The 27,372-nt window shown below is 44.8% G+C and overlaps 1 protein-coding gene across 2 annotated transcripts in view; it reads left to right on the plus strand.

Moving 5' to 3' along the window:
- Positions 1-27,372, plus strand: part of LOC147440255 (uncharacterized) — a 128,750-nt gene that overhangs the window by 75,381 nt on the left and 25,997 nt on the right. The window contains exons 3-6 of one of the 2 annotated variants that reach the window (XM_086530043.1): positions 15,343-15,398; positions 15,495-15,677; positions 15,752-15,854; positions 15,989-16,177. In XM_086530043.1, coding sequence (XP_086386169.1) covers positions 15,343-15,398; positions 15,495-15,677; positions 15,752-15,854; positions 15,989-16,177 — 531 coding nt within the window. The remainder of the gene's footprint in view (positions 1-15,342; positions 15,399-15,494; positions 15,678-15,751; positions 15,855-15,988; positions 16,178-27,372) is intronic. The other variant, XM_086530042.1, reaches the window with a different exon arrangement.

The following is a 27,372-nucleotide window of genomic DNA, read 5'->3' on the forward strand; positions in this document are numbered from 1 at the left end:
ATGTAGCGTTGGACGATTAAACAATCCCACCAACTTGGCTACGACACATATATCAAGCATAGAAGTCTTCTAGTGTACTCTTGAGCACAAACTTCTCTAGCTAAATTCTGTATGGAAAGAGTAGATACAATTGCTTAACTACTCTCTTGAGCATCATGAACCATGCTCCTTCCTTGCTGCAAAAAGACTGCATCAAGTCACTATGGGTTCCATGTGAAAGGCTTCAAGATACAATTGCAATAGCTGAGGTGAATCAACCAATTCAGACTCTTCCATCCATTTGGCATCTAATGATGGATAGTTCTTTAACTTCACCAAATAGCGTCTTGCAACTTTTCCTCTAACCTTTCTTTCTTTATGTGCCAATATCTGTTCAAGAACAAGGATTTCATCCAATTCTTCCACTTCGGGTTGTTCCTCATCAAGCATATTCTCTGGCACATCACCAACAAAGGGCCTTAGAAGGCTGACATGAAAAGCATGATGTATTTTCCAGCCTTCTGGTAGCTTTAACCTGTAAGCTACATCGTTGATCTTTTCTGAAATCTGAAAAGGACCATAATATCGCATACTGAGCTTAGGAAACAAGCGTTCCTTGCCTTTGCTTTTCCTTAACCTGGCCTTTTCAAAGCGCAAAAGTACCCAATCACCAAGTTAAAATACAAGTTCACGACGGTGACGATCAACAGCTTTCTTTTGCTTAGCCTGAGTCTTCTCAAGAGCAATCTTTATCTTCCTGTATGTTTCATCCATATCTTGCACATACTTGTCTGCCTCAAATATCTTGTCGTTAGTCTGCAAAATGGGCGGGACTTTCTTTCCTCTTTCCACTATCTCAAATGGTGCCTTACCTGTTGACGTATGCACAGTGTTATTGTAAGCATATTCAACCAATGGGAGATGGTGTTCCCAAGTTGCCTTGTGCTCTGAGACATAACATTTGAGTAGGTCCAAGACAGTAGAATTTGCCTCTTCTGACTGTCCATCAGTTTGCGGATGAAACGAAGAAGAGAACTTGAGCGTAGTGCCCATGTTCTCAAACAATGCCTTCTAGAACAGACTCGTCATACGTGGATCCCTGTCACTGACAATTGACTGAGGCATCCCATGATAGTTAAAGATATTGCTCATGAATATCTTGACCATGTGTTCTGGCTTTATCTTCTTCCTAACAGGAATGAAATGGGCCTGCTTACTGAACCTACAAATGATAGTCCAAATCCCATCATTTCCTGTTTGCGTCCTTGGAAGATCAAAGATAAAGGCCATTGCTATACTTTCCCATGGCCTATCAGGGATCGGCAATGGCTGCAACAATCCCGGTTGCTTTTGTCTGTCAAATTTGACTTTTTGGCATACTAAGCATGATCTTACAAATGTGTCAATATCTTGACGCAAAGCTGGCCAATAGAAGAATGCCTCAACCCCTTTCACTGTCCCATCAATTCCACGATGCCCAGCATAAGGTGGAGCATGACTTTCCATCAAAATCTTTGGCCGTAACTGTTTAGTAACGCATAACTTTCCATGCATCATGAGAAATTCATTCTTAAGCATATAGTGCTCATGATGTTGCCCATCAACAAGCTGGTCATAGATCCTTGCAAAATCTGAATCTTCAGCATATTGTGTCTTCATTTCGTCTAGTTCACAATGGTACGGAATTGACACTGCTGAAATTTGGGGCTTTCGTGACAACGCATCAGCCACCACGTTCTTTTTCCCTTGCACATGCACAATTTGAAAATGGAACATTGATAAGATGTTTGCCCATCGCATGTGCTTCTTAGACAACTTCGTCTGTGTAAGAAAATATCGCAAGGTTTGATGATCCGTTTGGACAACAATATCAGCCCCTAGCAAATAGTGTTTCCAACTAGTGAGAGCATGAATTACTGCCAGCAATTCTTTCTCATAGACTTGCAAGTTCCTTTCAGTCTTCAAAAGAATTCTGCTCTCATATGCGACTACTCGGCCATTCTGCATTAGAACTGCACCAAGACTATGGCCACACGCATCACATTGAACCACAAAAGGTTTAGAAAGATCTGGCAAAATAATTACCGGATCTGAAGTCAGCTTCTCTTTCAAGTGTTTGAACGCTAAAATTTCCTTGGCTGTCCACTTGAAAGTAACTCCTTTTCCTTACAGTGCATGGAGTGGAGAAGCAATCTCAGCAAAATTTCGGATGAACCTCTTGTAATAGGAACATAAGCCTAGAAAGCTTCGAATGTCATGTACGGACTTCAAGTCTGGCCATGACCTAATTGCTTCCACTTTAGCGGGATCCATGCGTACCCCATCCTTTGAAACAATGTGCCCAAGGAAGTGAATTTCTTGCAAAAAGAACTCACTTTTCTTCGCATTGATGAGTAGCCTATTCTTGCGTAGCTCATTGAAAATTGCGGTCAAGTGATCCCTATGCTCCTCTTCAGACTTTGAGTAGACAATCATGTCATCAAAGAAGGTACCCACGAAGTTTCTATGTGGTCTAAAAATTCTGTCCATCATTCTATTAAATGTGGCAGGAGCATTTGTGAGACCAAATGGCATGACAAGAAACTCATAGAGACCAAATGTTGTCCTGAACGCAGTCTTATGGACATCTTCTGGTCTAATGCGTATCTGATGATACCCGCTCTTTAGGTCTATTCTTGTAAACAATGACGCTCCCTCAAGCCGATCAAGAATGTCATCTATCCTCGGTATGGGGAACCTGTTCTTGATGGTATTCTTATTCAAGGCGCGATAGTCAATGCACATGCGCCATGAACCATCCTTCTTCTTCACTAAGAGTACAGGCGAACAAAAAGGGGATGAACTGGGCTGAATCAGCCGCTTCTCTAAAAGCTCGTTGACCTGACCCATAATCTCTTTCTGCTGGGCTGCACTAACCCTGTATGGTGGTCTATTCGGTGGACTAGAACCTGGCACAAGATCTAGAGTATGATCCTCAGGCCTATTCGGTGGACTAGAACCTGGCACAAGATCTAGAGTATGATCCTCAGGTCTCTCAAGAGGTAACTCCCCTAGCAAAGAGTCGGAAAAACAATCACTTAAACCACTCAAAAAAGTTGACCTGTCTTTATCTAAGGTAGACAAATTAGATACAACTTGAGGTACTTCTTTTGCAAAGATCAAGTACACAGAAAGATGATTCTTTATTACAAATGAAATAGCAGAAGCAGAAACAACTGGAACAGACTCGCCTTTAAGCTTTACGTCAAGGACATGAGTCTTTCCTCTATGTACAAGGGTAATCTTTTTGTTGTAAGTATCCACCATAGCATGCAACCTGTACACCATGGGATACCCAATAACACATCACAGCCCTCAAGCGGCATAATATGAAATTCTTCCGCATCCACATAGCTCTGAATGTGCAGACGAAGCTTTCCCAGAATGGGAGTAACAGGCTCTGAATGTCCTGGGCATGCCAAACCTGCTTCGCTTGTCATACCCATCTCCTCTGCACGAATGCCCAATTTTGGTGATATGAAATTTGCACGGGCTCCTGGATCAAAGAAAACCTGCACTGTCTGGTCTCTAACTTTGCCCCAAGCTCTGCACAGCTCCGTGGCATCTGTGTTTGGCTGATCTCCAACCAAATCTGGAAAAAGTCTTGCACTCGGCTTTGGCTTCTTCCCTTTATGGTCTGACTTGTCATCCTTATCCTGTGACTTCTTCTGTGGGCACTCATTTGCAAAGTGTCCTTCCTGTTCACAAATGTAGCATTTCTTGGCCTCCCTAAGAGCTTTCCTTTCTTGAAAAGTTTTGCCAGAAAAATGCCTTTTTTGTCCTTGTCCTCGTTCCGAAGAAGATTTAGACTGCTTCTTGGACGTATCAGCTTCTTGAGTGGAGGGCTTCTTTGCAGGAGACTCAGAAGGCTTTGCTGCAACATTGCCCTTGGCTGAAAACTGTTTGCCCTGGGCCCCTTTCTTGTGGCTATTAAATCGATCGGAATCTCCCTTCGACAGATTGTTGGCCACTCTTGCATTCTCTATCAATTGAAACATATTCATGACAGTAGTCTTTGTGCAGTAGTCCCTGATTTTCTTGGGCAATCCGCAACAGTACTTCTCAATTTGTTCTGACAAAGGCACAAACGTGTAAGAGGTGACTGGCAACAGTGCGGCCCAAAACTGTTTATTGTACTCCTCCAGATCCGCACACTGTTTAACATTCAACTCGTGCCATTCCGTCATTACATCCACTTCACAAGTGTTTGTCACCATGCAGGCGCAAAAAGTTGTTTGAATTGGACCCACGTTGTTGGGGCTTGACCCTCGTTCAACAATGCGGTCCACCATTGGAGCGCATTCCCTTTCAAGAAAGTGGCAGCCTTGCGTATCTTTGAAGATTCCGTGAAGTTGCCTCTAGCATAAGCTGCATCGAACTGCTGTATAAAGGTCAAAGCCTTTAATTGGTCCTCAGTTCCTCTGAAAGTTTCAAACTTCACTCCCTGCCACCTTCCTTGTAATCCTTAGGCTGACTCAAAGGAGCCACATTATCATAAACAGGTGCCTGTAGCAGTGGTGCTCCATGAGTGTTCATTCCAGCACTCGCATCAACTGTTTTCCCTGTCATATCTGCATTTTGTACGTATGGCTGCGAAAAACCAGCCATACCAAATTGTGTTCCAGGCACTCGAAACTGGCCATAGGCACCCTGAAAACCTGGTTGGACACCCATGTTCGAGTACATAGGGTTACACATGCCTGTTTGCATTGTCCCGAACACATTCCCTGGCATATAACCTGTGGAAGGTCCAGCCGTAGCTTGAAACACTGAACCACCTCCAAAATAACCAGGATAAGTATTAGGTAATGGAAGGGTCTGACGCATAGCCTGTTCATTGCTCCCTTGACGATTCACAAACGGTTCCTGTCCAGCTAAAGCAAGTTGCTTTGGATCATTGGACACCGCTAGTTGCTCAACCACATGGGCTTTCCCTCGAGCATCATGAGTCCTCTCCGCATTGGAAATCTCCTTTTCCTGCAATGGCTCAGTCATGCCCTGTGTAGGAGGCTGAAAACCGTGTGTCGGAGCCTGTAAGAATTCCTGCATTCTTGGGTTGTTAGCCAACTGCTGAAACATGTCCATGCAACAACGCAGTTGAGTTCTAAACAACCTGTCCTCTTCTTGAAGAGTTGAAGGAATTTTCTCTGTGCCATGTGAGGAAGATCCCTCTTCAGGTACTTGGTCTCTCTTCTCTGCCATATCGACAAGCTCCGTGTTGCTTTCACCCACAACAATCCACGCTGCACTTTTTGAAGAAAAAGTGACTATCCCGTCGATGGAACCATATAACCGGCCCGTACAACGTAGAGGGTGGTACTATTTCAATTACTTGTTAACTTTACACAGAGCACTGAGAAGGGAAGAGAACACAGTTGCGTCCAGCGACTAGAATGTCACTGCGCACACGAGACCGACACCCTGTAGGCCCCAAAGACCGCCCCTTTCGGTATTTCTTTATTCAAATTAAGGTAGACGATCCGACCACTTAGCACAAGCTTCCACAAAGCTGTCCAAACCTGGCGAGGGCTGAAAACGCAGGTTTTCGACCGGATTTCGACAGCATAACGGCGCAAAAACCCCTGTAGGTCAAAAACACCTGTCTAGGACGGATTCCCTCGATATCTGGAAGCTTTCTGGTGAGCTGTCACAGAAATTCAGCGGGCTGTAATTCTCTGGTTTTCACTGCCGGGAGCCCAAAAGCCTGTACACGCATCCCAAGGCTCTCACGAGGCTCCCCCGATGTTCCCTTGCAGTTTAGGTGCGAAACCCTAAACCTGCAGAAAAACACAGCAGGCTGTAATTCCCTATTTCGGATCGTTTTTAGCGGAGCGAACACGCCTACGCGTGTCCCAAGGGCTCCCGCACGCAATGGGACAGTTCCCCTGTGAATGGGACGAGTTTTCACGCGAGAAAACTCTCCAAACTCGCAATCTTTCGTGATGGAACTGTGCGTACCTATGGGGAATTAGCAATTAGCTAATCCGGTTCCTGTTCAGAAGGCTCTTGCCTTGGCAAACGCGCATAAACCCCCAGAACTGTACATAGGTCAAATGAGAAGCCCAGTAGTGGGGCATAACATACTGTACGTAGGGGAGAAAGAGAGCAGTATGTAGCCTGCGGGGCATCACTCCCGTCACCATACTGTGCATAGAGGGCAAGGTAAGCATTCCATAGCTTCTGTACCTGTTACAATCCACCTGAGGCTGAAAATGGCGCCCCCTTTGTTGATATGCAGCTCGTTTTTGCCTCCCAGAGTGGCAGAATCGCTCACAGGCTGACACGTCGCCCAGTTTCCGAGTTTGGGCTTTCCCTGCTAAAAATATCTCAACTGGTGCGTCAGTTGACTTGGCAGCAGAGCAATAAAATGTTCCCCTTGTCATTCCAGAGCTAAGGACGCGAACATATTTTCCGGTCAAAAATAGCAGTTCCCTAAATTTTAGGAGATGCTTCCATGGCGTCCCTATCGGTCTCGTGACCATCATTGAAGACTACCATTTGACCAACATCTACAATGTGGGTTAATTTACTGGCCCCTTTCAACTTGTAAAGTTGCAGTGACTTGACGAGTGGCCCAAATTCCAGTTTGGCGCACACGAGCTTCCATACTCATTAGAATTCAGTGCTAACTGGCCCGGGCAGTCCCTGTCTGACCGACCTAGATCCCCGATGTGAGAAACCCATTTGGCTGCAGCCGTTTCACACTGGCCATGCAATGTCCACTTGCACCTTTTCAAGGGTTTTGGGACAAACAAGTAAAAATAAAATAAATATATCTAATACTTATTTACGAAAGGCAACAGGAAAAATACACCTCCTGGTCACAACCTCCACGTTTGAAGGTGAGCAAAATTTTGTGCAGGTGTGCAATAGCTTGTGAAGCGAGCTTGATGACGTAGAGCCTAACAAGGTGTTTTGGGTTCTACGGATTTTTTGAGCGGCTGCCAAAGACAATCACTTCATTGCTGCCGATCGAGTGCTGCTAGTTGATGGGGTTGTTGGCTGCTGTTGCGACCTCAAGCTCTCTGAGGTGTAAATTGATATGGCCAATAGCTTGCTTGAGGATTTTACAAAGCCTTGAAGATTAAGTGAATTCTCTGCTGAATCGCTTGAATTTCCTATCTTTGATAAACTCAAGGAGATACTCATAAAACCCAAAAATCCAATCACAGGCAATGAGTTTACGCTAAGATTCCACACACACAGAGTTAATTGCAAAAATCAATAAAAAAAGAAGGCTTACTTATGATGGCTAAATAGAAGCTGTATTAAGGGGATACACACACTCATCAAAAGACATTGAAATGCTTAATAGAGCTTTATTAGAGGTAAGACATACAAGTAAATCACTTGCTTGATACGTATCCACATAAGAAGAGTAATTAAGAATGAGGTTACTCTAGAGAGAAATATAATTAGACAAAGACTGAGCCGGATAGCTCTTCAATCTTATAAGCTAACGCTTTCGTGTGTATATCCTATTCTATGCCAAAGGTATTATTTGTGCTTTTTGCATATTGAGTCTATTATTGCAAGTGTGTACTTTTCCCTCTCCCTCTCTCTCTACTGTGTAGCTATGACTACCTTCAACTTCAAGCACCCTTAAGATCAATAGCACCCACCACAATTCCTACAAGTGGTATGAAAGTGTAGGTTATTAGGGTGCAATTGAGTTTAACGACTCCTTCTACTTAGCCCGCATCCTAAGAATCATTGCTCCTTGATATCAATCTAATTAGTCGTGAGCAAGCTCATGGGTTTGAGTCCCACAGACCACTACTCTCACTAATTAAGATCGATAATTAAGAGAGTGATCCCTAAGCTGAATTATATTTTAATTTCTTGTCTTGGTGTGAATATTTTTCAATAAGCAAGTGTGTTTTCGTGTGTGTTGAAACGTCTCTTCAAGGGTTTTCCACAAGCTCTCGAACATTGCAATCTTAGATCTCAAGCATCTTGCTTCTTGATGTTCGATTTTTTTCATATCCTTCGGCATGTATGTGTGTATTTCTGTGTGTGTAGCCCAACCGAAGAGACATCGAAGTTTTCTACACTAGCCAATTTGATTTTTCTCTTACTATAATGTGGGTGTAACCCAGCTTGACACAAATATTAATAGAATTTGCAATATTAGTGTGTGTGTGTGTGTGTGTGTGTGTGATCTAGTGGGGGCCACCTCTGAATTTAAAAAATAAAAGTACAAATAAAAATAAAAATATATGTAGTGTGTGTGCGTGTGCGTGTGTATACATACATATATATACCACATCATCACATTCGTCGTCTGCCCTGCATGGCTGCAACTATGCATCGCCATTCACTTGTCGGCCCCGCAACACACTGGCCGTAGCTCTCTTATCAGCTTGAAGCTCGTGCCGATCAAGCTTCCCGGATGCAAGTATGAGACCAAGGCGACCCTCCTAGCACTCTCATATCAAGCAGCTTCAGTAAAACTTCGTCTTGCCTCCTTGGACAGCTCCTGCTGGCCTTCGACAATGATAAAAAATTTGCCTGTTTATTTTTGGTTTATTTTCGTCAGCTTGCAAGACATCGATCGGTGAAAGAATTCGCTGTAAGGGCAAGCTTATGCCACAAGTCAAGCTCACACCATAAACCAATCACACCACAAGCAAAGCCCACTTTCACTTGGTAGTTAAGTTGAGTCTCCAAGCTGATTCAAAGGCCTTAAGTTCTCCGGTAGATGTTCACACCATAGACAAATCCCTCAATTTTAAGTAAATAAAGCCTCACACCCAAGGTGACGAAGTAGCCACATCGTCAAGCACTTCCGATCGGCTTTATTCGACGGTCCTTCACTTCAAAAGGCCAAGCTTCCGGGTTCTTTCTATTTCAAGGCTTCAAAGGCTTTTCGAGCATTCGCGGAGCTTCATACCTTACCGTCCCAAACACCAAGCAAGACGAATGCTCTCTCAAAGCTAAAGCAAGTTCATCAAGCGGCCAAGCTTTGGAGCTTCTCGACTTCAAGGTGGGGCGATTTAAGCTCTGAAGTGGCTTTATTTATTCAAATTACTTCAACCTCCTAATTCTCGCAGGTGAGATAATTATTAATTATTAGTTGCTTTTATGTGAAGACAAATTCTGTTTGTGAAGAGTGACTTCACGATTGGGCATCATTTACCTAATTCCGGTCTTGTGGCATTTTTTGTAAAGAGGCAAACACTGGCATTGACACACCGACAATCACTAAGACCCCTCTATCGGCACTGTGGGAGAAAAAGGGATTGAAAAATTTAATGGGGAAGGGTTTCATACCTTGCAGACTTATCTGCGAGGGTATCTCATGCGTAAGCAACTATTGTCTGTTGTCAAGCCATGCACAGCTGAACCATTCACAACTGAAAGCACACTCATCAGAGCACAGATTGCACAAATTCAAGTAAAAGATGAACAAGCTCTAGGAATAATTATCACATCATTACATGATAATACATGCGCTTCATTGATAACTGCACCACAACAATTCAAGCATGGATAATCCTAGAGGAAAATTTCGGTGCAAAGCAAAAAATGAGCAAAATAAGGCTTAAAAAGAACCTTTTCAACTTAAGGATGAATCAAAGGGAGGATATTTCAAACCTCGTAAACAGTTTTTTTCCCCCCCCGAGAAAAAGATCCTTCTATTAGTTACTGAAACTGCCCATAGGGCGACAACCAACTCTGGGAGAGTCTCCCCTTATGATTGTTGTAGACCTCTCTAGTTATGTACAATGAGGCTAAATCAAGAGATGGGAGGAGAGAAAAGCCACACAGGTGGACGGTAGTGTCATCTGAGCCCACCCTAGACCATGGTGAAGAGCCCACCCTGGACCACGGCAGTGTCATCTGAGCCCACCCTGGACCCTCTCTATGGCTCCTGCATGTGGTCGGAGCTGCCCTGGAGTCTCTCAAACTGTCCCCTGAGAGTATGGATCAGCTCTAGCCAAAGATCTGGAACTCTCTGCCGGTGGTACAGGGCGAGTCTCGAAGATGTGGAAGCAGCGGGCCCGCCAGATAAACTAGAGTGTCAGGCCGCAGATGAGCTCCCAACACTCCTCTCTCATTGCACCACTCTTCTAGAGTAAGCTCTGTAGCAGGCTGGAGTGTAGGTCAACCCCTCTAGATCACTATCATCCTACTGGTGGAGGATAGCTCAAACTGTAGTGTTGGGCCCGTGAGAGTGGACCAAGCAGCTGCCCCCCAAATGTACTGTCGTGTTGTGGAAAAAGCTGGCATCAGCCAAAGGACACGAAGCCAAACCTGCTGTGCCATAGGACTATCCCAAAGACAATGACGCTGACTCTCCACAGGATAGCCGCAAGCTGCGCATGCTGTTGAGAGACCACTATGTACAAGCCAGTGCCCCACTGCTGTAGCTCTATGTGCAACCAGCCACTGGAACAAAGTGACCCGTTGCGGCTATCTGGCGTCCCACAACCTCGGCCAAAAAGCTGACAAGAACTCAGTTGTGAGACCCTCCTCCTGCCAATGAGGTGCCGCAGCAGGATGAGCCTCTCTCCGTGCTGTCAGTATGTGACGTCCCAGTCGAACAGTGTACTGAAAGAAAGGGACGCGTGGATGGTCGGCTGAGGCGAAAGGGTCCCGCCAAAACCACTCTCCAGGATCCCACTGCACTCGTGCCAGTGGGTTGCTCTCCCAAGCCCACAGCCTCCAGTGGCCAGTCTCAAGAGTTGCTGGGTCAGGATCTATGACACAAGTCCTCCCACAGACGCCCACAACTCGGATCCTCTGAAAGCAGCACTTTGTAACCTGTGGGGCCTCAACTGAAACTTGGTGTAAACGACCCTCACCTTGTAGCTCGAAAAACAGGGAAGGTACTGTCTCTGAACAAGCCCGAATTGCGATGAGGACCTCCAGTCGCGTGAAGCATCCATTTGGGCGTTGCTGACTCGAGAGATGTGAGCCACTTAGCTGGTACTGCCTCTGTGATGTTCTAACACATGCTCCCCCTCTCATGCCCTGTAGCTGGATGCTGTGATGCTCCTTTGACAAGCCTGAGAACTGTAACCAATCACCCAAGGTGCGTGCTGGACCCTCTGCCATGGGACCCCAAGAAACATGAGGCCTACTACCAACCAAGTGGCCTCTCTGAGTGCTAACCATGGGGCTCCAAACAAGGGGCTGTCGCAAACACTCCTCCGTGCAAGTAGGCTGGTGCTGCTCCAGGCCTCTCCTCAAATGCTCCCAGGAGTGGAGCAGACTCACAGCAAAACGGTCCTCCAGCCTCCTGCTCAGGACAACTCTGTGCATCTCTGTGAAAATCCATCTGGTTGAAGGTCTCCAAGGGCCTCCTGCCTGAGGCACTCTAGCACTAAGCCGCTGAAGCAAAAACTCCTTCCAGGGCTCCTCTCTTGGAAGCAATCCTCTGACAACAAACTTTCCAAGAAGGGCTTTACTCTGCTCTGCTGGGTCTATGATTCCCAACCCCCCTGAGAACAAGGAAGAGTGATGACCGGCCAGGCCACTTTGGCCTGGGCTATCTGAGTGTCGCGCCCTGACCAAAGGAAATTCCTGATCAGCCTCTCTACCTGGCTGATGCAGGAACTCGAAAAGATCCAACAAGATGTGATGTACGACATAGTAGCCAACAACACCTGGTTGGCCACTACAACTCTGCCTGCCAGAGAAAGTCATGCGGAGCTCCAATGTAACAGCTTCCTCTTGATGGACAAGAGGAGGGGAGTAATCTGCTGCTGAGGAGACAAGTTTAAACCAACTTGACGGCCCAAGTATCGAATTGCAGTCCCTAGGGGAATCCATCTGAAACCCTCACCTGGCAGCCAATCAATCAGGCGTAGGAGCACTACCAACCGAGAAAGCCACTGTCTTTCTCCAGTTCCCTCAAACAAATAAGGCGGAAGACCATCCATATCTATAGTACATTAATATATTCACAAAGGAGAGTAGGGCGGTATAGACATGTAGAGAGTTGTCTTCTTTGTCATCTTCGTCTTCGTCGTCGTCTTTTGCAAGGTTGATTTTGCCGTTTCCTTTGCTGTTGCTGCTGCTACTGTTACTTGAGCATTTTGATGGTGGATATCCATGTTTTTGTAGCAATCTTTCAAGAAATTCCTTGTGCCGCGTTCACAACACCTTTTATTTTTGGTCCTAGGTGATGAAGATGCATTCCTAGATGATGATGCAATGCAAACTCCTCCATTTGTTGACACCTTCTTTGCTTGCTTCTTTTCTTCTTCAATTAAGGCATTTATGACTTGTTGCAACGTGGGTGTTGGTTCCTTCTGTTCTACCATTGTGACTATGTTGTCAAACTTTTCTAGGACACCGCTTAAGAGCACAACAACCTTATCTTCTTCGGGGATCTGACACTCGATATAAGTTAATTGAGTGATGATACTCATTAAACTGTTGACCAGGCTTGAAATATCCTTCCTTGATTCATGATGAATTTGTAAAGGTTCTTTTTAAGGCTAATTTTACTCATCTTTTGCCTTGCACCAAAATTTTCTTCTAGGCTTACCATGCTTGAATTGTTGTGGTACAATTATCAGTAAAGTGCACGTAATTATCATGTAATGATGTGATCATTATTCCTAGAGCTTGTTCATCTTTTACTTGAATTTGTGCAATGTTTGTTCTGGTGAGTGTGCTCTGAGTTGTGGATGGTTCAACTGTGCGTGGCTTGAGAACGGACCATAGTTGCTTACGCATGAGATACCTCGCAGTTTAGTCTACTAGGTATGAAACCCTTTCTCATTATAATTTTCAATCCCTTTTTCTCCCTCTTCCATACTGCCAATAGAGGGGTCTCAACGATTGACGGTGTGTCAATCAATGCCAGTGTCTGCCGCTTTACCAAAAAAAAAAAACCGGGATTAGATAAATCATGCCCAATCGTGAAGTCACTCTTCACAAATAGAATTTGCAAAGTACCTCGTCAGACTAATAATTTAAGAATTATCTCGTATGGGAGAATTTGGATATTGAAGTTTGAATAACCAAAGCCACTTTAGAATTTAAATCATTGCGCTTTGAACTTGAGAAGTTTGAAAGCTTGGCCGCTCGATGAACTTGCTTTATCTTCGAGAGAGCAGCCATCTGAAGCCGAAACTCCTTGAAGTTCGAGCGGAGACTTCTCAAGAAAATTTTGGAGCTTTGAAAGAGAAGTTTTTTTTTTTTTGATTGCTCGAAAAAACCTTTGAAAAATCCTCTTGAGCAAATCTTTTCGAGCTTTTGCAAATGGTGCTCGAAATTGCAGAACCTACCTTTGAAATGCTGCTCTCTTTTTTTTTTTCTCGATGTAGGAATAGGTACTTTGCCGAGACAGGGGCACCTTAGTGCTTTGCTCGAGGCCGTGGGAATGCCCGCTTTCCGGTTTATGAGCCAAGGGACGCCTTAGTGCTTTGCTTGAGGCTGTGGGAATGCCCGCTTTCGGGTGTGTGAGCCAAGGAGTGTGGCCGTGGTATGGCTCCTTGGGGCTTTGAAGAATTTTCTGACAGTGTGGGAGTGGCTGCTTGCGGAGCTGAAAAGAGCCCCAAGCTATATTTGATCTGGGGATGCGTTGCATCACTCGCTTGTGGGACCTCACCCCTATGGACCCGCTAGGGGCTAAAAGTTGAATTTGATCGCCACAATGAAGTCCGCCTGTGGTCCCTTCGGACTTTGAACTTGTGACGAAGGACCCCACCCAAATGATAGGGAGACCAAGTATCCAAGAGGCCATCGTGTCTTGATGTGATAAAGGCTCCAAAAAATAGAACTTTAAAGCTTGCTTTGTAGTAGTGCACACACACAAACTCACACACACAGACACACCTAAATATAGTAAAATTTGGGAGCTTAATTAGTGGAGTTAGGGGAGCCCGATTGAGGTGTTTAGGAAATGAGTGAGTAATAATTGGCGATTGCGAAGTCCGAAAGATTAATTAAAGATGCAAATTTACTAGAAAATCAACACAAGAAACAATCTAGATGCAAGTGCAAAATACAAATAAAGCTTAAACCACGCTCACTTAAGCAGCTTATTAGAGACGTGAGTACAAAAATTCAAACACTAATTAACCTCTAATTAACTAGGAAATTAGTGGCTCAAGAGATAAACTCAAGAACATTAATTAGGTATTGAAAAGAGTTAACTCAATTGCACAGCATTAACCAAGCACTCTGATAACACTTGTAGGGATCGATGGTGCAGGAACTCATGGGGGTTTGAAGTTGAAATCTTCATAGCTATACAGTAGAGAGAGAGGAAAAGAGAGAAGTACACACGTGCAATACTCAATATATAAAATGCAAATAGAATACCTTCAGCATAGAATAGGATATGTACATAAAAAAGCGCAAAGTGCCAAGGCTTCGTACAGTGTCAGCAAGGTCACGGCAATCTTTGAAAACCAGTAGTAGGGTTTGGCTGGTGCTCTTCAAGTTGGTAGGGATTAGGTTTTTAAACCTTAACCTCTTAGGCCTCATCTTCTGGGTGAGAGTTTTTGAACTCTAACCCCTTGTCCTCTTGGCGAATTCCTCAGGTTGGGCATGCCACGTCACCAACTCGTGACATTGGGGGTTATTTCCACAGGAGAGTGGGCAAGGTATGTACAAGGCCAATTAGCTGGCAAGGTATGAACAGGGCCAAGTAGCTTTCAAAAGGGGGATTAATTGTATGGATGGCGAGTATAACTTATGCCATTGAGTTCTTTTTAGAATTTGACTAGCGTAGGCTTCTCTAGAAAAATCTTACGTTTTCTTCTAACTGAGCGAGCGTTGGTCAATTGGGAGAGGTAGAGCGAGTGAGAGAAGAGGTGAGCAAACACAACAAAGAGCATCTCACAAATGGGAAAAAGGGAAGACATCTCATGCTTGTAAATGGGGCTGAAATAGAAAACCGGGAGTCGAAGATCCACATGGGACGACAAGAATCTGCCTAAAAACATTGATGCACCACTCCGAAGAAGACAATGATCTGCGAAATTCCTCACTAACCAGTGGCAAAATCATTGGCGCAGCATAAAGCTGGATTCTCCAACCACAGAGCCAACTAGAAGAAGTGATTGTGGATTTTTGTGACAACTGATTTTGGTCATGTTCATTATCCGCTGCGCATGTGTGTGACGGAGTTAATGTGTTCATGGTAGCACCTCTTTGCATGAAATTATCCCTCATGTTGAGGATACCAACATCCCAGTTTGATGGAGAATTCTTGCCAGATTTCTACAAGAATTTACTTTACAGAAGAGGTAGAGGGGAGGCTTCATAATTGCTAGTACTTATCTAATTTATCAATTTTGAAGCTTAAGACAGAAGTAATGAGGAAAGCATTCTAAGGAGAGTCTCATTGTTTTCCTGCAGGGGGGGTGTGTTATGCAAGTTTTGGGTGCAAAACACAACCAATGCTTTGTCCACAAGTAGTTTCTTTATGAATGTTTAAAAGGCAGATTCGAGGCTTGTTTAGTTTGTCTTTATGTATGCCAATCTCCATGTAATATATGGTCTTGTTGCAGGTGGATCGATTTGTAGGTAAAGATCATTTGTTTAAGCGAAGTGTCATACTCGTGAAGGCTTGGTGTTACTATGAAAGCCGAATTCTAGGTGCTCATTATGGGCTCATTTCCACCTATGCTTTGGAAACACTGGTTCTTTACATTTTCAACATCTTTCATGCTTCAATTCGGGGCCCATTTGAGGTATTTGATTAATGTTCCTACTTTTGTTTTATTGACGATCGTATCCAATAATTTTAATATTTTGAAATGAACAGGTCTTATGTAAATTTCTTCAGTTCTTTAGTCAATTTGACTGGAAGCTCTACTGTGTGAGTCTTCGGGGGCCAATTCCTCTTACAGCACTACATGAAATGAATGGTAGGCTATTGTTGTGCATGTGACACACCTTCTAGCACTTTCAAATTGTTTATTCTGACATTTGATTTTAAGCAGTCTACACACAACTCATGGATTTTTTGCCACTTGTTAACATATTCTTGGTATTTGGTCAGCGGAGCCGCCGAATGAGGAATGTAATGACCTCCTTTTCAGCCATGATTTTCTGTCCACATGCAGCCATGTTTATGGATTTTCGATTATAGGAGCCCAAGAACTTCAAGCAAGAAATTTCAGCTCCAAAAACATGAATGTTGTGGATCCATTGAGATTTGACAACAACTTGGGAAGGAGTGTAAATAGAGGTAACTTTCTATCATGCAGGACAACTTTCTTGATGATCTTCACTACGGCTTCCTCTTTTTCCATGTCCTTTCAGTTTCTTCTATTCTTTCTCTTTCTTTCTTTTCCCCAATAAAAGAGGAACTAAAGAGGGCAGTCACATTCTCTACACTGATCTACACCATGCTACAACCATTAATTCCTCAGGATTGCCTTCATTTCACTTGTAAATTGTGACGTTACTAGCAATAGAATGCTTAGGTACAGGTCAGAGAATGACTATATATAATGGGCCTGTACACCATAGAGGGTGGTACTAATTCAATTACCTGTTAACTTTACGCAGAGCACTGAGAAGAAAAGAGAACATGGATGCATCCAACGAGATTCACTGCGCACACGAAGATAGACACCCTGTAGGCCCCAAAGATTGGCACGCCTTTGAGTATTTCTTTATTCAATTCAGAACAGACAAGTAGATCAAAGTCTCATAAAGCTGTCCAAACCTGGCGATAGCTGAAATTGCAGGTTTTTGACCCAATTTCGGTAGCATAACGACGACAAAACTCCTGTAGGTCAAAAGCACATGTCTAGGACGGATTCCCTCGCAATTTAGAAGCTTTCTGGTGAGCTGTAACAGAATTTCAGCTTGCTATAATTCCCTGTTTTGTCACTGCCAGGTGCGCAAAGCCCTCTCTAAGCATGCCAAGGCCTTCCCGAGGCTCCCCGTGTTCTCTCGGAGTTTAGGTGCGAAAACCTAAACCTGCAGAAAAACACAGCAGGTTGTAATTCTCTATTTTGGATCGTTTTTAGCTGAGCGAACACATCTATGCGCGTCCCAAGGGCTCCCGCACGTAATGGGACAGTCCCCCTGTCCCACGAGGACGTGGCAACTGCTAACCTTAGTTGTTGGTTTCTTTCTAATGATTTTTATTCAATTTTTGGGACCCTCTTTTTGAAGTTGCAAATGAGCGGACGTTGTATGGCCAGTGTGAAACGATCGACGACCGAGAGTTTCACCCGCAGACGGAAAGGCCTTGTCGCCACAAGTTGGTCGGGCTGACTGGCACTGGAATCCGAACAGTAAAAGGGTGTCTAGGCTCAGTTCAAAGTCATTTAGGCCCCCTCGCTACACTTATAAGTCGGTGGGTACTAGGAGAATTAACTCAAAGAGGCATTGTGGACACTTGGCAGCACCAGAGCTTGCAGAAAGTCAAATACTGCCACCTTAGCTGGGAATTTGCTGAAAATCTATTGGAGGCTGCCTCTCTCTCTCTCTCTCTCTCTCTCTCTCTCTCACTGTGACTTACATTGTGTGTGTGAGTAGTTGGTGCAGGTGTTGAAGCTTTAATGGAAAGGTTGCCTTCTCCCTTGCACTATGTAGCGCGATGATTCTGCTCTTGCCACCTTTCTTCCCTTTTGAATACAGAAACGTGATGCCCCCATAGTTATTGGAAGGGAATGGGAGGGTCCGGAAGGGGAGGGGAACGGGGAGGAGGCGGCGGCCTCGGAACGGGAACAGGGCCGGAACGATCGACCTAAAGTAAGGCTTCAATTACCTTTATTCAGCTTAGTCTCAAATCAACTTCTAAACAACCCCATAATTGGCAAACTGCCCCCAAAACTGCCCTCAAACTTCCCCAAATATGTCTCCCAAACAGCCCCAAATCTGCCTCCAAATGCCTACATTTTTGCCCCCAAATGCCTACTTTTGCCTGTTCCGTGCCTTGTTCCTCCTTGTTTCCCCCGGTTCTGGAACGCTGTTCCGGTTACACCCCCTTTCCGAACGGTGTTTCGTTCTCGACTCCGTTTCGGGAACGGGACTTGTCCGGAACGTCGTTTCGGAACGTTTAGTTGCGTTCCGCCCATTCCCTGTTACATTGGATGCCCCGCTTGAGGGATTTTCATCTGTATGTATAGTTGTGTGGGTTCATGCGTGATTGCCGAGGCAAGAGCCTCTTGCACAGGTACTGGATTAGCTAGTTGCCAATCCCCCACAGGTACAGGTGAAGTTGGAGAGATTTCACGCTAGAAATCTCGTCCGATTCAAAGGGCAAGTAGCCCTACAAGTGTGAGAGCTCGAGGACTTACTACGGATGCGACTGGCTTGCGAAACGGAGCCCAAAACAGGGAAATACAGCCTGCTGTGTATTTTTGCAGGTTTGGGGTTTCAGCCCTAAACGGTCCCTAATATCCCTAGGAGGTCCAGTGACGTGAGGGGACTGCTGTGCAAGCGATCTGGTGCATTTTCAGGGCAGAAAACAGAGAATTCAGCGTGCTGTAGATTCTCGCCAGGTTTTGCAAAGTGTCCGTATGCGTCAGGAGAGTAACTTATTGCGTGGGAAGCATCCTAGTATAGTTATGTTGCGAAAATCGGGCTAGAACAAGTCATTTTCAGCCCGAGTTATGCAAGTTAACTCGTAGGAGATCACAAGTTTATTCCCTCTTTGAACACAATAAAGAAATATTGAAAGGGGCGCTAGTTTTTGGGGCCAACAGGTGTCGGCGTCTGCTTGGTTGTGCTCTAGCTTCCAAGCCGTGTGTGTTTGAAGTGTCAACTCCCATTGCAGGTTTTTATTTGTAAGGCTTCTCTGTGTTCTAAAGTTTAAAGTAAAGTTTCGGCTGAAAGCTTAAGTCTACCGCCCTACGGGCCGGTTTCACCCCTTGTGATTTGGACGAGTTTTCACGCTAGAAAACTCTTCAAATTCACAATCTTTTGGGATGGAACTGTGTGCACCTATTGGGGATTAGCAATTAGCTAATCCGGTTCTTGTTCCGAACTTTCTTGCCTAAGCAAACACGCATAAAACCCCCAGAACTATACATAGTCAACTGAGAAGCCCAACTAGTGCGGCATTACCATATGTGCAAAGGAGAGAGAGAGAGACACGAGAGCAAATCATCGCGCTACATGAGACAAAGGAGAAGACAAGCTTTCCATTAAAGCTGTGAACCTGCACCCACTACTCTCACACACTCTGTAAATGCACTTAAGCTCAAAAATCAGCCGCCACTCTCATTTGGGCGTCCCCTCTTGCTGAGGTGTCGTGGAGGTTGCTCTCCAACTGCCAAGTGTCCTTGCCTCTTTGGTTTAATTCCCTAGTTCCCACCAACTTATAAAGTTGTAAGTGACTTGCTGAGTGGCCCAATTCCCTTATGGTGCACACAGGGTTCCATACTCATCAAAATTTAGTGCAAACTGGCTTCACTTGCACCTTTTCTCAGGTTCCGCGGAAAACAAGTAAAAATAATATAAAACTAAAAGTATGTAGTACATATTTAAAGAAGGCAACATGAAAAATACACCTCTTGGTGACACACCCCTCTCTTGAAATATTGCAAGCGACCTAGATTGCATGCCAATAATACATGCTCATATCTCGATATCAAATATATTCTATGATGGGAATCAAGGATCTACATGCTTCCGGAAATGTAGCGTTGGACGATTTGACAATCCCACCAACCTGGCTACCACACATATATCAAGCCTAGAAGTCTTCCGGTGTACTCTGAAGCACAGACTTCTCTAGCCAAATTCTGTATGGAAGGAGTAGATACAATTGCTGAATTACTCCTTTGAGCGTCATGAACCATGCTCTCATCGTGCTCCATAGGGCTACATCAAGTCACTGTGGGCCCCATCTCAAAGGCTTCAAGATATAGTTGCAATAGCTGAGGTGAATCAACTAATTCAGACTCTTCCATCCATTTAGCATCCAAAGATGGATAGTTTTTTAACTTCACCACATAGCGTCTTGCAACCTTTTCTCTAACCTTCCTTTCCTTATGTGCCAAATATTTGTTCAGGAACAAGAATCTCATCCAATTCTTTTACTTTGGGCTGTTCCTCATGAAGCATATTCTGTGGCACATCATCAACAAAGGGCCTTAGAAGGCTGACATGAAAAGCAATATGTATTTTCTAGCCTTTTGGTAGCTTCAACCTGTGACACTGATCTTTTCTGAAATCTGGAAAGGACCATAATACCGCATATTGAGCTTAGGAAACATACAATTTTTGCCTTAATTCTTCCTTAACCTCGCCTTTTCATAGCGCAAAAGTATCCAATCACCAAGTGAAAATATAAGTTTACGACGGTGACGATCAACAACTTTCTTTTGCTTAGCTTGAGTCTTCTCAAGAGCAATCTTTATCTTCTTGTATGTTTTTTCCATATCTTGCTTAGCCGGAGTCTTCTCAAGAGAAATCTTTATCTCCCTGTATGTTTTACCCATAGCTTGCACATATTTGTCTGCTTCAAATATCTTGTCCTTAGTTTGCAAAATGGGTGGGACTTTCGAATGATGCCTTACCTATTGATGTATGCACAGTGTTATTGTAAGCATATTACACCAATTGGAGATGGTGTTCCCAAGTTGCCTTGTGCTTTGAGCAGATGTAGGACAATAGAATTTGCCTCTTCTGACTATCCATGAGTTTGTGGATGAAACAAAGATGAGAACTTTAGCGTAGTGCCCATGTTCTCAAACAATGCCTTCCAGAAAAGACTCATGATACGTGGATCCTTGTCACTGAAATCGACTAAGGCATCCCGTGATATTAAAAGATATTGCTCATGAATATCTTGACCATGTGTTCTGGCTCTGTCTTCTTCCTAACAGGAATGAAATGGGCCTGCTTACTGAACCTACAAATGATAGTCCAAATCCCATCATTGCCTGTTTGCGTTCTTGGAAGATCAAAGATAAAGTCCATCGCTATGCTTTCCCATTGCCTATCAGGGATCGGCAATGGTTGCAACAATCCTGGTTGCTTTTGGCGTACTAAGCATGATCTCACAAATGTGTCAACATCTTGAAGTCTGGCCAATAGAAAAATGCTTCAACGCCTTTCACTGTCGCATCAATTGCACGATGCCCAGCATATGGTGGAGCGTGACTTTCCATCAAAATCTTTGGCCGTAACTGTTTAGTAATGCATAACTTTCCATCATCATGAGAAAGTCATTCCATGCATCATGAGAAAGTCATTCTTAAGCATATAGTGCTCATGATGTTGTCCATCAACAAGCTGATCATAGATCCTTGCAAATTTTGAATCTTCAGCATATTGTGTCTTCATTTCGTCTAGTTCACAATGGTACGGAATTGACACTGCTGAAATTTGGGGCTTCCGTGACAAAGCATCAACCTCTACGTGATTTTTCCCTTGCACATGCACAATCTGAAAATGGAACATTGACAAGATGTTTGCCCATCGCATGTGTTTAGCTAACTGAAAGAATACCAAGATATCTTTGCTTGGTCTTACAAGGATCTCAAGATTGTTGATCCAGAAATCTGTCAACATACCATACCCATGAGAGATGATGCAAAACGAGGTAGACAAAGGCCATACACATACAATGAAACATTTGCTAGGAAGATCAAGGAAGAGATTGAAAAGCCAAGGGAGGCTGAATTCATTTATGAAATTGAACACACAGATTGGGTGTCTCCAATTGTGGTAGTACCCAAGAAAAATGGAAAATTACGAGTGTGTTCAACCTCAAGAAAGTGAATGCAGCTACCATTAGAGACAACTTCGTTTGTGTGAGAAAATATCGCAAGGTTGATGATTTGTTTGAACACGAAAATCAGCCCCTAGCAAATAGTATGTGAGAGCATGAATTACTAGTAGCCTACAATTCTTTCTCATAAACTTGCAAGTTCCTTTCGGTCTTCAAAAGAATTCTGCTCTCATATGCGACTACTTGGCCATTCTGCATTAGAACTGCACCAAGACTGTGGCCACATGCTTCACATTGAACCACAAAAGGTTTTTGAAAGATCTTGCAAAATGATTACCGGATCTGAAGTCAGCTTCTGTTTCAAGTGTTTGAAGGCTAGAATTTCCTTGGCTGTCCACTTGAAATTAACTCCTTTCCCTTGCAGGGCATGAGTGGAGAAGCAATCTCAACAAAATTTCGGATGAACCTCCTGTAATGTGAACATATGCCTAGAAAGCTTCAAATGTCATGTACGCACTTCAAGTCTGGCCATGACCTAATTGCTTCCACTTTGGCATGATCCATGTGTACCCCATCCTTTGAAACAATGTGTCCAAGGAAGTGAATCTCTTCCAAAAGGAATTTCACTCTTCTTCGCATTAATTAGTAGCATGTTCTTGCGTAACTCATTGAAAACTGCAGTCAAGTGATCCCTATGCTCCTCTTGAGACTTTGAGTAGACAATCATGTGATCAAAGAAGGTACCCACAAAGTTTCTATGTGGTCTAAATATTTTGTTTGTCATTCTATTGAACGTGCAGGAGCATTTGTGAGACCGAATGGCATAACAAGAAACTCATAGATACCAAATGTTGTCTTGAACGCAGTCTTATGAAAATCTTCTAGCCTAATGCGTATCTGATGGTACCCACTCTTTAGGTCTATCCTTGTAAACAGTGACGGTCCCTCAAGGCGATCAAGGATGTCATCTATCCTCGGTATGGGGAACGTGTAACAGGCTTGGACACTCCAAGCGAGAAATCAATAGCAAACACGAACAGAAACTTCAAAATCACCGAACTTTAATAAAAGAGAGAGAGAGAGAGTCGACACGGCCCGTCGTAGTTCCGTGCCCAGAGGTATTGCCCCAGAGTCTGGCACCCCTTTCGGTATTTCTTTATCATTAATCATTGCAAAGTACAACTCCTGAGGGACCTCTGCTCTCAGATTCTGCATCTAGATGCTCTCCGGAGTGAGGCCCCAAGGGCTCTTATAAAGAGTACATGGGATGCCCAAGAGCAGAGCCCCAAAAGCAATCAGTTCAAAACCACTTTCACCCAAAATCTATGGTCCCCAAAAGCTAGCGCTGGAGATTCCCAAAAGGAGCAAGCATAATTTGCAAAAATCTGTACAGCTTGCCATGTGGCACCTGCAATGCAAATCGTGGAAATTCCATATAGCCCTGCCATGTCAACATCCGTACGATCTGCCACGTTAGCAGAGCTCATTTTATGGCAATCCCTTTTAGGGTTCAAGCTTCTGTCTTTTAGGGTTTCGGGCCCCACGGCCGGTGCTTCATAAGTTCTTCAAGTTGCTAATCCCCCGCAGGTACATGTGAAGTCGGAGAGATTTCATGCGAGAAATTTTGTCCGATTCAAAGGGCAAGTAGCCCTACAGGTGCGGGAGCTCGAGGACTTGCTACGGATGCGACCGGCTCGTGAAATGGAGCCAAAAACAGGGAAATACAGCCTGCTGTGTATTTTTGCAGGTTTAGGGTTTCGGCCCTAAAAGGTCCCTAATACCCCCAGGAGATCCGGGGACACAAGGGGATTGTTGTGCGGGCGATCTGGCGCATTTTCAGGGCAGAAAACAGAGAATTCAGCGTGCTGCAGATTCTCGCCGGGTTTTGCAAAGTGTCCGTGTGCGTCGGGAAAGTCACTTATTGCGTGGGCAGCGTCCTAGTATGGTTATGTTGCCAGAATCGCGCTAGAACAGGTCATTTTCAGCCCGAATTATGCGGGACAGCTCGTAGGAGATCACATGTTTTATTCCCTCTTTGAATACAATAAAGAAATACCGAGAGGGGCGCTAGTGTTTCGGGCCAACAGGTGTCGGCGTCTACTTGGTTGCGCTCTACCTTCCAAGCCGTGTGTGTTTGAATTGTCAACTCCCGTTATAGGTTTTTATTTACAAAGTTTCTCTGTGTCCTAAAGTATAAAGTAAAGTTTCGGGTGAAAGCCTAAGTCTACCGCCCTACGGGCCGGTTTCATGGTTCCGTCATCGGGACAAAATCACTTTTTCTTCAAGAAGTGAGGCTTGGCTGGTTTTTGGTGAAGACACAGAGTATAGGAACGCGGGATTGCACAATGGCCGACAAAGGGAAAAGCATCATGGAAGAGGGTTCCTCTCCATAGGACAGGCAGGCAATTCCTACAGTGTTTAAGGTTGGCGAGAGTTCACGGCCACGTGTGTCTGTACCTCTTGTTGATGTGAATGCTCCACCAGTGCAGGGCTTTATGACTGGGCAACTTGAAGATGATGCATTTAGGACTTAGTTAGTTGCTGTTGTGAATGTGTTTTCTCGATTGGTGCAGAACCCAAGGTTTATGGAGTTTTTATAAGCGTCAACAGTGCAACATCAGACAAGGCAACACAAAGCCAGTAGAGCCTGATGAAGCTCAAGCCCAGGTACTTCATGCATCCCAGCAGGATACGGAGCACTCGCACGTTGTGAATCAAGGGCTCCAAGACAAGTTCCTTCTGTCCATGAACATGTGGTTAGGACTGTAACCGGCCTGTTCAATCCAAAAAGGGCGGTAGACTTTACTTTAAACCTTGATTTAGCTTTCACCCATTTAATTTGTCGTCCACTTTACCTGTACTTTCAAGACACAACAAAGGGAAGAGGGATACATGCTGCTAGATTGCACCTGTATGAGTAGACCTACACCAGATTGGCCCCTAACTTAGGCGCCCCTTTCGGTATTTCTTTATTGTTCAAAAGAGGGAATAAACGCTGTGGATCCCTACAAGCTGCCCCGCACACACTTGGCTGAATTTCAACTGTTCCGGCCCGATTTCGGCAGCATAACTGTACTAGGACCCTTCACAGTCAGTATCCCCACGCATTAATTGACTTTCCCGACGCATACGGGCACTTTGCAAAACCTGGCGAGAATCTGCATCACGCTGAATTCTCTGTTTTCAGCCCTGAAAATGCGCCAGATCACCTGTACAGCGGTCCCCTCGCGTCCCCGAACCTCCTGGAGGTATTAGGGACCGTTTAGGGCCAAAACCCTAAACCTGCAAAAATACACAGCAGGCTGTAATTTACTGTTTCGGGCTCCGTTTCGCGTGCTAGTCGCATCCGTAGCAAGTCCTCGAGCTCCCGCACCTGTAGGGCTACTTGCCCTTTGAATCGGACGAGATTTTTGGCGTGAAACCTCTCCGAATTCACCTGTACCTGCGGGGGATTAGCCGCTAGCTAATCCAGTACCTGTGCAAGAGGCTCTTGCCTCGGCAATCACACATGAACCCACACAACTGTACATTGGTCAAATGAAGAGCCCACGAGAGGGGCATAACATACAGCCATAGAGGAGAGAGAGTGCAGTGCATAGCGTGCAGGGCATCACTCCTGGCACCGCACTGTACATAGGAGGGAAAGCAAGCACTCCATAGCTCTTAACCTGTGACAAAATCTGAAAATGAGCCTCCTCTCTCATTTTAGGCGCCCCCTCCTCTAGCCAGAAGTAGCAGAAGGCTCACAGAGTGACACCTCGCCCAGTTTCTGTTTTTGGCCAACTGGGCTAAAAATATCTCAATTGGTGCGTCAGTTGACTTGACAGTAGAGCAATAAAATGTTCCTCTTGTCATTCCGGAGCTAATGACGCAAACACATTTTCGGGTCCCAAAATAGCAGTTCCCTAAATTTTAGGAGATACTGCCATTGTATCTTTCTAGGTCATCCGACCCCCTTTGTACACTGCAGCCACACCCAGAACTGAAATGTAGCCTCTGTAGAAAAGGATTCCACTTTGGCTAGTCAATGACCCCACTTTGGCTAACCATAGTCCTTGTCCAACCTTAGTGCTCTGTTGCCCGAGGGAGGCCTGGACTCCCTCTGGACAGTTCCACACTAGCTATGCAATGCAGGGTAGTTAGATTTCCCGAGGGGTGGTTCCAAAAAGTGAAAGTAAATAGATAATAAGAAAGAAATCAACAAAAAGGATAGATAGTAGTCACACGTTGGTGACAAGGACACCAAATCTTGCATTGAGAGTCCACATGTTGCATTGAACGGACAGGGAACTAGTTTCGAGGCAATGCATTAGGTTTTTCCATCACCCACGGTACATCTTGGGTATTTCAGGTGTGGATCCGTGTTCCAAAACATGGCTGGTTATGCGTGTGGAAACCAGCAATATATGCCAAGAATAGCGTTTGGGGGTATATTTGGTGGATTCCAGCTTTGCACGCTGATGAGATCTCTATTTGTGATCGTGGATGGTATGGAATATTCCTTTCGCCGGAATATCTTGGCCGGCCGGCGGCCAGAAGACAATGGGAAAATGGCTGTCCAGTGGGCCGGTGGCCGATTGTCCGAGGTCCTTGGCCAGTGGCAGAGTTCTACGAGGACTTGTCTACCCAAAAGCGGCTACACATGGACGCATGGGAGAGTCCTACTTGGACTTGGTTACAGAAAGGAGGCCACACACATGGACACATGGTCAAGTTCTACTTGGACTTGGCTATCTAAGGGCGGCTACACATGGGCGTTTAGAGTCTCCGTTACATCTATATAAGGAGGCCTTCTCATAAGGCATGATGCCAAACCCCGTGTATGGTAATAGCGGCATGCAGCAAGGCTTTCAGAGCAATCACGGCCATTTTGGGGTGCCACAGGGCAATTTTGGCATGGCTGGTTTTTCTGGACAGCAGCCAGATTATCATAGAAAAGCCGATTTCCACATTATGAAGTTGGGCAATTGTGACATTTTATTAGGCATGCCATGGCATAACAAGAATGATGCGACTCTCCAAGTTCGGAACCGAACCATCACCGTGATGCAGAAGGGCAAGCCAGTCGTCCTTAAAGTTCGGTTGTCCGAACAAAACCCTGAATGAACTCTCTAGTCGTTCTATAGTTAGATACTTTTGAACTTTGTTTGAGAAAGTATTGTTTGAAGCTTTGTCTGAAATTTGTTTGAAATGGATGGTACCTATCTTGGTGCCGATTTGAAATGTTTGACTTTGGTTTTTATACCGGTTTCAACGATTGGTGATTATACTCGCGGGTGGAGGGTGAGAAAAGACGTTTGAGAATGCTTCTTCATACTCATGGCCCGGACCCTTGTGGTTATTTGCAGGGGGAGTATTGAATGTGAAAAGTGTTATTTTTGTACTCATGGCCCGGACCTAGATGGCTAGGCGGGAGGAGTATTAAGAAGTCTGAGCCGTGGTTACTCTCAGCACCTCCAAACGACGCAGATTGCGGTCTGGGGGCGTTTGGTTGTAAAGGGCCTATATCTCATGGCCCGGACCTTTTTAGGTTATTTGCAGGAGGAGTGACGAGGGAGTCGTTGAACAGCTCATGGCCCGGACCTGGATGGTTATTTGCGGGGGGTGTTCATCGGCGGCTTTATGTTTCTATGTCTTGTAACATGCATATGTAAGCATTTGTGTTGCATTGTGATGTGCCAACCATTGAATATTCCTAATTGGATGAGATTGCCTGTGTATGTAATTTTGGCGCATCAAGACAC

The sequence above is a fragment of the Adiantum capillus-veneris genome, chromosome 15, assembly GCF_014529385.1.
Source record: "Adiantum capillus-veneris isolate H3 chromosome 15, ASM1452938v2, whole genome shotgun sequence".
NCBI classification, from domain to species: Eukaryota; Viridiplantae; Streptophyta; class Polypodiopsida; order Polypodiales; family Pteridaceae; genus Adiantum; species Adiantum capillus-veneris.